This window comes from Pelodiscus sinensis, unplaced genomic scaffold, assembly GCF_049634645.1.
Source record: "Pelodiscus sinensis isolate JC-2024 unplaced genomic scaffold, ASM4963464v1 ctg80, whole genome shotgun sequence".
In the NCBI taxonomy this organism is placed as follows: Eukaryota; Metazoa; Chordata; order Testudines; family Trionychidae; genus Pelodiscus; species Pelodiscus sinensis.
Genome location: NW_027465901.1, coordinates 518165 through 530430, shown reverse-complemented (window position 1 = coordinate 530430; position 12266 = coordinate 518165). Strand labels below are relative to the sequence as shown.

The following is a 12266-nucleotide window of genomic DNA, read 5'->3' as shown; positions in this document are numbered from 1 at the left end:
CCCCCCCGTGAGCCCCAGGGAACAGGCTGGGCCCCCCGCCGGGGAACGGTCCCGCAGGTGCCGGCGTGGCCAGCCTCTTGGGCGGGCTGGGCACATGCGCGGGGGCCGGGGCCGGGGGCCGTCAGCCACAACCCTGCTCTCTCTTGCAGACGTCCCACAGCCCCACGTGCCAGGACGTGCTCCAGTTCATCGGGCAGTGGTGGGGTGGGCTGGGCACATGCGCGGGGGCCGGGGCCGTGGGCCGTCAGCCACAACCCTGCTCTCTCTTGCAGACGTCCCACAGCCCCACGTGCCAGGACGTGCTCCAGTTCATCGGGCAGTGGTGGGGTGGGCTGGGCACATGCGCGGGGGCCAGGGCCGGGGGCCGTCAGCCACAACCCTGCTCTCTCTTGCAGACGTCCCACAGCCCCACGTGCCAGGACGTGCTCCAGTTCATCGGGCAGTGGTGGGGCGGGCTGGGCACATGCGCGGGGGCCGGGGGCCGTCAGCCGCAACCCTGCTCTCTCTTGCAGACGTCCCACAGCCCCACGTGCCAGGACGTGCTCCAGTTCATCGGGCAGTGGTGGGGCGGGCTGGGCACATGCGCGGGGGCCAGGGCCGGGGGCCGTCAGCCACAACCCTGCTCTCTCTTGCAGACGTCCCACAGCCCCACGTGCCAGGACGTGCTCCAGTTCATCGGGCAGTGGTGGGGCGGGCTGGGCACATGGGCGGGGGCCGGGGGCCGTCAGCCGCAACCCTGCTCTCTCTTGCAGACGTCCCACAGCCCCACGTGCCAGGACGTGCTCCAGTTCATCGGGCAGTGGTGGGGCGGGCTGGGCACATGCGCGGGGGCCGGGGGCCGTCAGCCGCAACCCTGCTCTCTCTTGCAGACGTCCCACAGCCCCACGTGCCAGGACGTGCTCCAGTTCATCGGGCAGTGGTGGGGTGGGCTGGGCACATGGGCGGGGGCCGGGGGCCGTCAGCCGCAACCCTGCTCTCTCTTGCAGACGTCCCACAGCCCCACGTGCCAGGACGTGCTCCAGTTCATCGGGCAGTGGTGGGGTGGGCTGGGCACATGCGCGGGGGCCGGGGGCCGGGGGCCGTCAGCCGCAACCCTGCTCTCTCTTGCAGACGTCCCACAGCCCCACGTGCCAGGACGTGCTCCAGTTCATCGGGCAGTGGTGGGGCGGGCTGGGCACATGCGTGGGGGCCGGGGCCATGGGCCGGGGGCCGTCAGCCACAACCCTGCTCTCTCTTGCAGACGTCCCACAGCCCCACGTGCCAGGACGTGCTCCAGTTCATCGGGCAGTGGTGGGGTGGGCTGGGCACATGCGCGGGGGCCAGGGCCGGGGGCCGTCAGCCACAACCCTGCTCTCTCTTGCAGACGTCCCACAGCCCCACGTGCCAGGACGTGCTCCAGTTCATCGGGCAGTGGTGGGGCGGGCTGGGCACATGGGCGGGGGCCGGGGGCCGTCAGCCGCAACCCTGCTCTCTCTTGCAGACGTCCCACAGCCCCACGTGCCAGGACGTGCTCCAGTTCATCGGGCAGTGGTGGGGCGGGCTGGGCACATGCGCGGGGGCCGGGGGCCGTCAGCCGCAACCCTGCTCTCTCTTGCAGACGTCCCACAGCCCCACGTGCCAGGACGTGCTCCAGTTCATCGGGCAGTGGTGGGGTGGGCTGGGCACATGGGCGGGGGCCGGGGGCCGTCAGCCGCAACCCTGCTCTCTCTTGCAGACGTCCCACAGCCCCACGTGCCAGGACGTGCTCCAGTTCATCGGGCAGTGGTGGGGTGGGCTGGGCACATGCGCGGGGGCCGGGGGCCGGGGGCCGTCAGCCGCAACCCTGCTCTCTCTTGCAGACGTCCCACAGCCCCACGTGCCAGGACGTGCTCCAGTTCATCGGGCAGTGGTGGGGCGGGCTGGGCACATGCGTGGGGGCCGGGGCCATGGGCCGGGGGCCGTCAGCCACAACCCTGCTCTCTCTTGCAGACGTCCCACAGCCCCACGTGCCAGGACGTGCTCCAGTTCATCGGGCAGTGGTGGGGTGGGCTGGGCACATGCGCGGGGGCCAGGGCCGGGGGCCGTCAGCCACAACCCTGCTCTCTCTTGCAGACGTCCCACAGCCCCACGTGCCAGGACGTGCTCCAGTTCATCGGGCAGTGGTGGGGTGGGCTGGGCACATGCGCGGGGGCCGGGGGCCGTCAGCCGCAACCCTGCTCTCTCTTGCAGACGTCCCACAGCCCCACGTGCCAGGACGTGCTCCAGTTCATCGGGCAGTGGTGGGGTGGGCTGGGCACATGCGCGGGGGCCAGGGCCGGGGGCCGTCAGCCACAACCCTGCTCTCTCTTGCAGACGTCCCACAGCCCCACGTGCCAGGACGTGCTCCAGTTCATCGGGCAGTGGTGGGGTGGGCTGGGCACATGCGCGGGGGCCAGGGCCGGGGGCCGTCAGCCACAACCCTGCTCTCTCTTGCAGACGTCCCACAGCCCCACGTGCCAGGACGTGCTCCAGTTCATCGGGCAGTGGTGGGGCGGGCTGGGCACATGCGCGGGGGCCAGGGCCGTGGGCCGTCAGCCGCAACCCTGCTCTCTCTTGCAGACGTCCCACAGCCCCACGTGCCAGGACGTGCTCCAGTTCATCGGGCAGTGGTGGGGTGGGCTGGGCACATGCGCGGGGGCCGGGGCCGTGGGCCGTCAGCCGCAACCCTGCTCTCTCTTGCAGACGTCCCACAGCCCCACGTGCCAGGACGTGCTCCAGTTCATCGGGCAGTGGTGGGGTGGGCTGGGCACATGCGCGGGGGCCGGGGCCGTGGGCCGTCAGCCGCAACCCTGCTCTCTCTTGCAGACGTCCCACAGCCCCACGTGCCAGGACGTGCTCCAGTTCATCGGGCAGTGGTGGGGCGGGCTGGGCACATGCGCGGGGGCCAGGGCCGTGGGCCGTCAGCCACAACCCTGCTCTCTCTTGCAGACGTCCCACAGCCCCACGTGCCAGGACGTGCTCCAGTTCATCGGGCAGTGGTGGGGTGGGCTGGGCACATGGGCGGGGGCCGGGGGCCGTCAGCCACAACCCTGCTCTCTCTTGCAGACGTCCCACAGCCCCACGTGCCAGGACGTGCTCCAGTTCATCGGGCAGTGGTGGGGTGGGCTGGGCACATGGGCGGGGGCCGGGGGCCGTCAGCCACAACCCTGCTCTCTCTTGCAGACGTCCCACAGCCCCACGTGCCAGGACGTGCTCCAGTTCATCGGGCAGTGGTGGGGTGGGCTGGGCACATGGGCGGGGGCCGGGGGCCGTCAGCCACAACCCTGCTCTCTCTTGCAGACGTCCCACAGCCCCACGTGCCAGGACGTGCTCCAGTTCATCGGGCAGTGGTGGGGTGGGCTGGGCACATGCGCGGGGGCCGGGGCCGTGGGCCGTCAGCCGCAACCCTGCTCTCTCTTGCAGACGTCCCACAGCCCCACGTGCCAGGACGTGCTCCAGTTCATCGGGCAGTGGTGGGGTGGGCTGGGCACATGCGCGGGGGCCGGGGCCGTGGGCCGTCAGCCGCAACCCTGCTCTCTCTTGCAGACGTCCCACAGCCCCACGTGCCAGGACGTGCTCCAGTTCATCGGGCAGTGGTGGGGCGGGCTGGGCACATGCGCGGGGGCCAGGGCCGTGGGCCGTCAGCCACAACCCTGCTCTCTCTTGCAGACGTCCCACAGCCCCACGTGCCAGGACGTGCTCCAGTTCATCGGGCAGTGGTGCGGCGGGCTGCCCAGCAGCGGCTTCTCCTTCCAGTGAGCGCGGCCGCGCCCATTAAAGGTGGCTGCGCCCTCCAGCCGTGTCTGGCCCTGTCTGCGCGCCCCGTGCACCCTGGGGGCAGCCGGCGCCGCTTCAGAGACCCCAGGGCCCCACCGTCCAGCGGGGCCGCCAGCACCCAGCTGCAGAGCCAGGCGGGAGAGGCCGCAGCGCTGCCCGTGTCAAGCCCCTTCCCCTAGGGCGGGGGGACCCCGGGACCTGCCTGCACCAGCACAACGGCAGGACTGAGCGAGCGAGTCAGAAACCGTCCCTCCTGCATGGCTCCAGTGCCCGGCTCCTCCCCCTTGTACCGTGCCCCACCCCCGCCAGGCTCCTCCCCCTTCTACTGTGCCCCACTGCCCCTGCCAGGCTCCTCCCCCTTCCACCGTGCCCCACCCTGCCAGGCTCCTCCCCCTTCTACCGTGCCCCGCCCCCTGCCAGGCTCCTCCCCCTTCTACCGTGCCCCACTGCCCCTGACAGGCTCCTCCCCCTTCTACCGTGTCCCACCCCCCACCAGGCTCCTCCCCCTTCCACCGTGCCCCACCCCTGCCAGGCCCCACCCCGTGCCAGGCTCCTCCTCTTCCACCAAGCCCCACCCCCTGCCAGGCTCCTCCCCCTTCTACCGTGCCCCACTGCCCCTGCCAGGCTCCTCCCCCTTCTACCGTGCCCCACCCCCTGCCAGGCTCCTCCCCCTTCTACTGTGCTCCACCCCCTGCCAGGCTCCTCCCCTTCCACCATGCCCCACCCCCTACCAGGCTCCTCCCCCTTCTACCGTGCCCCACTCCCTGCCAGGCCCCACCCGCTACTGTGCCACACTCCCTGCTAGGCTCCGCCCCCTTCTACCGTGCTCCACTGCCCCTGCCAGGCCCCTCCTCTCACACTGCCCCACCCACCTCCCTTCCCTGTCGCTGCTCCACGCCTCTCCTCCCACACTGCCCCCTTACACTCTACTTTCTCGAATGGTTTGTGCCCCTCCTCCCCCCGGGCCGTGGGCTGGTGCTGAGCCGGCAAGGGCTGTGCCCACGTGGCACTTGCTCACCGTGGGTTGGGCAGGCAGAGGCCGCACCAGGGAGGGTTACAAAGTCTTTATTGGGGTGTTGCCAGAGCACAGCCCAGGCCCCTTGTACCAGAGCCGCAGCCTGGCCCTGGAACCGACAACGGCCAGCCCTTGCCCACGTGACAGGGTAACGAGCCTAGGGCAGGCACCGGCCCTCAGGCAGGTACATGGAGGGCGGCAGGCCTAGGGGAGGCCCCCGGAGGGGTACGGGGCCTAGGGGAGCCATGGAGGGGTACGGGGCCTAGGGGAGGCAGGCGGAGGGGGCGGGGCCTAGGGGAGGCAGGCGGAGGGGGCGGGGCCTAGGGGAGGCAGGAGGAGGGGTCCGGGGCCTAGGGGAGGCAGGCGGAGGGGTCCGGGGCCTAGGGGAGGCAGGCGGAGGGGGCGGGGCCTAGGGGAGGCTGGCAGAGGGGGCGGGGCCTAGGGGAGGCAGGCGGAGGGGGCGGGGCCTAGGGGAGGCAGGCGGAGGGGGCGGGGCGAAGGCCAGTCCCACCTCCCTCCAGGTCGCTGGCTCTGCCGTGGCTCTGAGGCTCCTTCTGGCCCCTGCCGACCCGCGTCCCTGGTGCCCCCCCCCCCACAGCCACGTGGCTCAGCCCAGTGTGGGGGGGGGGCAGGTACCCGGAGCGCTGGCAGCAGCAGGACTGGTGAGAAAGGGGCCTGCTCCCCCAGGAAAAGGCAGCAGGGTGGGGCAGCTGCCCCCTCCCTCCTGATGCCCCCCCCACGGGGCAGCAGCAGCTGGACTGGCGCTTGCCCTCTGGCTGACGTGGCCCACGGCTCCTGCAACGAAGACACTGGTTGTGGGGGCTGCGGGGCCCTGCCGGGCGGGGGGGGCAGATCCCGTCATAAGGCTGGAAGCGGCAGGGGCCGAGCAGCCCGACAGCCGCCCTCCCCCCTCTGCCATGCGCCCGCCAGGCTGGGAAGGGGCCGAGCAGCCCGACAGCCGCCCTCCCCCCCCTGCCATGCGCCCGCCAGGCCGGGAAGGGCCCTGCCAGGCGGGGAGGGGCAGATCTCGTCATACGGCTGGAAGCGGCAGGGGCCGAGCAGCCCGACAGCCGCCCTCCCCCCTCTGCCATGCGCCCGCCAGGCCGGGAAGGGCCCTGCCAGGCGGGGAGGGGCAGATCTCGTCATACGGCTGGAAGCGGCAGGGGCCGAGCAGCCCGACAGCCGCCCTCCCCCCTCTGCCATGCGCCCGCCAGGCCGGGAAGGGCCCTGCCGGCGCGGGGAGGGGCAGATCCCGTCATACGGCTGGAAGCGGCAGGGGCCGATCAGCCCGACAGCCGCCCTCCCCCCCTGTGCCATGCGCCCGCCCGCCCGGGCCAGCCCCCGCACTCTTCTCACCTTTGCCCCTAGGCCTGGGCCTCGCCCTGTGGAGCCAACAGCTGGCGCGTTTCCTGCTTGTGCTGGGCCCCTGCAGCCAGCTCCTTGGGGGCCGGCTCCTCCCCGTGCTGGAAAGGCAGGCAGGGGCGTGAGCGAGGCAGCGGGGCCACCGGACCTCCAGGGCTGGCAGCTGGCTCTGCCCAATGGTCCAGCCCCACAGCAGCCACTGCCAAGTGCACGAGGACACACGAGCCCTGCCCAGCCGGTCTGGCCCCGAGCCAGCCCACTGACCCCGGCACCCCCGGCAGCCCCGGCAGCGCCTTCCCGGATGCTCCGAATCGCGGCCTGCGGCCCTGGGCCGGGTCCCCGCCGCACCCCGGCAAGCGTCCGTCTCCAGCAGGCTCGGCCCCCCCCGTCTCTGGCATCCCCCTGGCCTTGCCAATGCCAGGCTGGCACTGTGCCATGGGTCCCCCGGCCTGGGAGAGGCCAGGTCCTGAGTCCTAGCCCCTGGCTGCTGCCGCCCATGGGGGGATGTTTTCAGAGTTGGCCCTGGATGAGCAAGGCACCTGCTGAGCATCGGGGGCCCTGAGGGAACAGGCCCTGCACCGCAAGACACCCCCTTCCAGCGCCCAGCGCCCCATATCCTCTGGCCCATTTCCCAGCGGGGTTGGGGGCCGAGGCAGGGCCCAGGAAGGCAGCCCCTGAGGGGGCAGGGCTGGCGGGAACCCACCTGCTGGCAGCTGGAGCTGTGCGCCCAGGGCCCGACGCGGCGCAGAATCAGGGCCACCACACAGCACCTGCCGGAGAGCGCGGCCTCGCCCGCCGCCATCACCATGGAGGGGAACCAGAGCGCCAGCGCCGTGTCCTGCGAGCGGTACGGCCGGTCAGGGGGCGGCAGGAGCGGGGGGGGGGGGGGGGGGGGGCGGGGACTCACGTAGAGGCGGGTGGTGTCGAAGGGGCAGTCGTTGGTGGCGATGGCAGCCCGGGCGTCGGCTGGGAGGGCGGAGCTGTTGCAGCCGAGAATGAGGCGATGCCCCCTGCTGGCGACGGTGAGGGAGATGGCCAGGGCCAAGCCCAGGCTGCAGGCCGCTGAGAGCAAGCAGTTGAGCAGCGAGACGCACAGCAAAGCCCAGTGCTACGGAGACAGAGCTGGAGGGGAGGTGGCCTGGGCAGCCCTGTGGCCACACGCCCAGCAGCCTGGGGGGTGAAGTGGGAGCAGCCCTGGCCCCACACCCCAGCTTGCACTGCAGCAGCAGCTCCCTGAGGTGCGAGCTCAGGCGTGCAAACGTCACCCTGCCCCTCGGCGGCTGCAGCCACACAGGCCCTTGGGGCAGTAATTCACCAAACAAGCCCTGACACAACTGCAGCCAGCAGAGGTGCCCCCCCCCCCCCCCCCCCAGCACCAAGCTACCGCAGCCAACAAACGGGGGGGCACCCAAGTCAGCCTGCACCCCAAGCCTCTCCCCTACCTTGAGCCCCCCTCAGCCCTGCACACCCACCTGAACCCCAAAGCCCACCCCCTCAACCCAGCGCCTGTACCCCCTGCTGCACCTCAGCCTAGAGCCCCTCCAACCCTGGCGCCCTCCAGGACACCCCAAATCACTCATGCCCAGCCCCCACCCCAGAACTATGCACCCAAGCCGTAGCCAGAGGCCTTTCACGGCTGCACCCCTTGACCCACCCCACAACATGCACGTCAGTAGGTGCAGTGTTGCAGGGCCCCTCACTTGGACAGAGCAGATGTCCCTGCCTCCCAGGGCCTGCACCCGGCCCTGTCCGGTGTCAGTGGCTCCCGTTGTCAGCAGCCACAAACCCTGGGGGCCCTGTGCTTGTGGGCACGCAGCCCCCCTCTCTGCACCTGGGGAGGGGACAGGCCAGGCTCCTGCACTGAGCTGAAGGCTGCAGTACAGCCAGGCTGCACAACTCAAGCACCTACCTGACCATGCAGGGGGCAGAGGGCTGCCTCCCCACCCCCGCCAGGATTCTGCCAAGGGGAGGGGCTGTGCCTGGAACCTGAGAGCATCTTGCATGCAGTGAAGGGTGGGGGCTGCCCTTGGCTGATGAGGGCTGGGAGGTGCCGTGTGCGGGGCTTACTCAGGCAGGGGTGGGTGCAGAGCCCAGCACAAGGGGCCTGGGAGGGGCAGGTGGCCCCTGGCACGGGAGGAAGGCTGGAAAGGGCTGTCCCCTTAGCAGGTGTGGCCAGACAAGGGCGTGGCTGCCAGTCATGCTGCAAAGCAGGCCCTGCCCAGAGCCAGGGCACTGCGGAGCAAGGTCCAGGGTGTGGCTGCTGCTGCAGGCGCTGAGCTTCAGCCCTGACTGCTGCTTCCTGCAGGAGCTCAGCCCTGCCCCAGCGTTCCCAGGCTGTGACACTCAACATCCGTGCTCTGACCCCAGGCCCCTGCTGCTCACTCACCAGGGCTGACGTGTCGAGGTTACGGGACACCAAGATGGCCACAATCCCAGCAGCAATGCTCTAGGGAAAGACAGCGGGTCAGTCCCTCCCCCAGGGCCTGGTGGCACAGGGCAGGCCCTCGTCTGCCTCACACCCAGTAGCTGGGCCCTGGGACATAGCATGCAAGGCTCCCTCTGGCTCACCCACAGCCACGCAACACGAGGGAGGGGGAGGCTTGCTCGTGTCTCACGCCAGCCATGGTCCTGCTTTCTGCCAGCATCTGCCTCAGTTCCATGGACACACTCCCTCTCCAGCATCTGGTGTTGGCCTGCCAGGACTCAGCTGCCCAGGGATGGGCTTCAGGGGCAGCTACTGGGGGCCAGAGGTGCAGCCCTCATGTGCCACCTTGTTCCTGCAGGCTCTAGGGCGCATCCAGGCACCATGGTGCAAAGCAGGGGTACGTAGGGGCCAAGCAAGGGGAGGGGGGGCAGCCGGTAGAGCCCCACTCACCAGCAGCCCAGAGCCAACAGAGATGATGTTGGCGGTCGTGTACTCAGAGGTGACTGTGCGCTCAGGGTTGGCCACATGGCGCAGGACTGAGCCATGCACGATGGCGCCCAGGATGAAGTTCAAGTGACCCAGGGTGATCAGGGTGATGCCAGTTCGCATGAGGCGCTGGGGCCCGCGCCCCAAGTCTGCAACAGAGGCAGGCATGAGAACCCGGCAAGGGGGGCAATGGAGAGATCACAGCGAAAGGGCAGGATACCCCCGTGACCACTTGGGGAAGAGACACGCGCGGCCTGGGGGGCGGGGTACCCGAGCGCGCAAGGGGGCGTCACGCGCGGCCTGGGGGGCGGGGTACCCGAGCGCGCAATGGGGCGTCACGCGCGGCCTGGGGGGCGGGGTACCCGAGCGCGCAAGGGGGCGTCACGCGCGGCCTGGGGGGCGGGGTACCCGAGCCCGCAATGGGGCGTCACGCGCGGCCTGGGGGGCGGGGTACCCGAGCGGTGTGGGGGGGCTGGCACCACGTGAACGGGGCCGGGGGGGGTTGACTCCTAGAGGCTTCCCCCCGCCCCCGCGCGAACGGGCCCCACGCACAAGGGAGCCCCGGGACTCACCGAACCCGCAGCCGCAGCCCATCCCGCCGCTTCGGGCCCGCGCCGGTACCGCCCCCGCCGCCAGCCCCGCCCAGGAGCCGGCCCCGCCTCCTCCCCGCTGCTGCCAGTGGCGGCTCCGCGCCGGGGTCGCTCCGGGAGAGCCGCGGCCCCTCCCGCCCAGGCAGCGGAGCCGCCGCGAGCCGAGCCCAGGGCCCCGCGCACCCGGCAAAGAGGCAACAGTCGCTTCTTTACAAAACAGTTTATTAAAAATAGGAAATGAGAGAAACCAGACACAGGAGGCTCCGCCGGGCCGAGGCAGCTGCCGGAGCTGGGGCCGGGAGAGGAGTGTTTGAGCAAAGCCCCACGCCCCCTCCAGCAGCGAAGGGGCAGGAACCTAGACCTCAAGCCAGGAATGGTGGGTAGCAATGGCCCCACTGCTCCCCCCTTCGCCCCTCTGGCCTAGCCTAGGAGGAGCAGGAGCACGCTGGCCCTCCAGGTCCGGGAAAGCAGCTCTGACTCCCTGCTCCCAACCGCCCCCTGCCCAAGGCTCCAGCATAGGCTAGGCCAAGCTGGCGTGCAACACACGTAAACGAGGGTTGGAGAGCCAGAGGGCAAAGCAGCAGGGGGCTGCTGCAGGCCAGGAAAAGCCCCAAGGGACTGCCATGGGGAGTAGAGCCAAATGCCAGGTGTGGCACACAGAGGGGACAGGGGCTCCCCTCTCCTACCATTAAATAAAAACAGGTTGTGCAAAAGAAAACCCACCACACTCGGTACAGTTCCAACAGACCAAACGCCATGCACGTTACCGCGGCTTGGGCAGGCAGCCCAGCTGGCCACACTGCCCCCACAATCCCCACAAAACACGGCTGAAATAATACTGACTCGCCAATCCCCTTTAATAGGCAGGCAGGGCAGACTGGCCCTGGGCCTGGCGACGGCACATGCAGGGTGAGCTTCCAAGCGCAGCATCTAGGGGCTTGCTGGTGCCCTACACAGATGGACAGACTCAGAAAAGGGTCATGGGCAACTAAGCAAGGCCAGCCGGCACGCAGGGGCTGCTAGGACGACACGGTCACCGCCGTCAGGGCTCCATTCCGGGCAAAGCAGAACTTGGTGAACGCCTCTTCAAGTAAACAGGTGAGTCTGGGCTGGTCGGCCTGAGGGGAGTGGAACACAGTGAAGAGCCAAGTCAGGCTCACTGCCCAAGCCCACGCCTCCAGGGTGGAAGGAAGGACAGGGGCCCAGTCGGGATAGGGCAGGCAGGACAAGAAACTGGCCTGTGCACTCAGGGGAAGGGCACCCCATAAGCACAGGCATGGGGGGGGGGGGGGGACGGCCACCAGCATGACAGTGGGGCAGGTGCTCACCTCGCTGATGAATCCAAGCTGGACCAGTTCTGCTGCCAGCTCCTGCATATTTTCATCTGCAATACAAAGGCAGAATGAGTGGAGGGAGGGGGCAGGAGGCCCTTGCCCCAGGGGAAGGGGGGCAGGTACTTACTGGGCAGCAAGTCACAGCTCAAGTGTCTATTCAGTTTGTCTTCCAGTTTCAGCAGCAGTGTCAGCTGCAGGAGAAAGATGGGCATGAGACGGAGCCACAAGCAGGGGAGCCCCTCCCTACACGGCCCTGGTGGCCTGTGCCCTTTACTCCCTTATCCTGCTCTCCAGCTGCCAGCAGTGCCTGGCCCCACAAGGATCCCAAACAGTGAGCAGGCCCAATACAACACGCTCAGCGTCCCCAGCCAGGAAAGGGCAGCGCTCTCCCCCGCGGGCTGCCAAACTTGGCCTGACATGGCTTTGGCCACCGCCTACCAGAGACATGCAGGGGCAGCAGTGCTGAGCAAGTCACTGGCACGACACTGGTCGCCCCTACTGTGGCCAAGGGGTAGCCGATACCCTCTGAACAGCCCTGAGGCCCTGTGCAGGGAGAACGTGTGTGCAAACGTACGTGGTGCCTGACCCCCTCCTCCACCGACTCAATGTTACACTGCATCAGCACTGCCTGAAAAGGAAGCAGAGACCACATGATCCAGCTGTCAGTGCCTGGTGCCGCACTGGGGAGAGCAGCAGCATCTCCCACCCACCTTGCGGGTCTCCACCTCAGCTGGTTCTGGTGTCGGGGTCTTTACTGATGGAGGGACAATGGGAGATTTCACCACCTCCTGCTGGGGCTGCTGGGGCCGCGGCATCCCAAAAGCCGTGAGCGGGTAGATGCCATTCCTGCAAGAAGCAGCAGCAGAGGGTGAGCCAAGGCAGCATCCAGGGCCTGCCCCAGGCCAGCTGCAGGCCGGGGAATCTCACAGCTGAGAAGGGGGGTGAGCGCTTACCTCACATCCTCCAGGAACTTGTCCAGCTCCAGCGCCGGGGACTGGGAGAAGCTGAAAAAGAAGGGCAATGAGGCCATGAGCCAAGTCAAACTCTGCCTGGTAGGGCCTTGCCTGACCATTCTCTGCTTGCAGCTTCTCTCCTCATGACAGCCAAGAGGCAGAGCCTCTCCCTGTGCAAAACAGGGCCCTCCAAGGAGCTCTTCCAGAGCTGCGCGCATACGAGTAGTGCACGAGGCCTGACGCATGCTGCACCCACACAAGGGTCACTGCTGGCTAGGAGAGGCGAGCAGAGGAGGCAGGAGAGGATGGATCGCTCTGCGGCACAGC

General features: G+C 69.2%; 3 protein-coding genes across 6 annotated transcripts in view; 1 reads left to right on the top strand and 2 right to left on the bottom strand.

Moving 5' to 3' along the window:
- The window catches only part of LOC142824392 (intraflagellar transport protein 172 homolog), a 43459-nt gene extending 39668 nt beyond the window's left edge, over window positions 1–3791 (top strand). The window contains exon 10 of the mRNA XM_075916263.1: window positions 3667–3791. Coding sequence (XP_075772378.1) covers window positions 3667–3756 — 90 coding nt within the window. The 3' untranslated portion in view covers window positions 3757–3791. The remainder of the gene's footprint in view (window positions 1–3666) is intronic.
- Window positions 3792–4823: 1032 nt separating this feature from the next.
- Window positions 4824–9788, bottom strand: KRTCAP3 (keratinocyte associated protein 3). Of its 3 annotated transcripts, XM_075916282.1 has the most exons (7): window positions 9635–9788; window positions 9027–9211; window positions 8538–8597; window positions 7059–7259; window positions 6855–6989; window positions 6146–6252; window positions 4824–5584 (listed from the first exon to the last, which is right to left on the bottom strand). In XM_075916282.1, exons 1-6 carry the CDS (start codon window positions 9654–9656, stop codon window positions 6154–6156), a joined length of 702 nt encoding a protein of 233 aa, XP_075772397.1. In that variant the 5' UTR covers window positions 9657–9788; the 3' UTR covers window positions 4824–5584; window positions 6146–6153. The 3 variants fall into 3 exon arrangements, with proteins under 3 accessions (XP_075772397.1, XP_075772399.1, XP_075772398.1); XM_075916284.1 differs by lacking the exon at window positions 6855–6989; XM_075916283.1 differs by lacking the exon at window positions 8538–8597.
- A 69-nt stretch (window positions 9789–9857) lies between these two features.
- NRBP1 (nuclear receptor binding protein 1) overlaps window positions 9858–12266 on the bottom strand; it is a 78163-nt gene continuing 75754 nt past the window's right edge. Inside the window, exons 13-18 of one of the 2 annotated variants that reach the window (XM_075916280.1) lie at window positions 11940–11990; window positions 11697–11832; window positions 11561–11614; window positions 11114–11177; window positions 10981–11036; window positions 9858–10770 (exon numbers count right to left, since the gene is read on the bottom strand). In XM_075916280.1, coding sequence (XP_075772395.1) covers window positions 10672–10770; window positions 10981–11036; window positions 11114–11177; window positions 11561–11614; window positions 11697–11832; window positions 11940–11990 — 460 coding nt within the window. In that variant the 3' untranslated portion in view covers window positions 9858–10671. The remainder of the gene's footprint in view (window positions 10771–10980; window positions 11037–11113; window positions 11178–11560; window positions 11615–11696; window positions 11833–11939; window positions 11991–12266) is intronic. The other variant, XM_075916281.1, reaches the window with a different exon arrangement.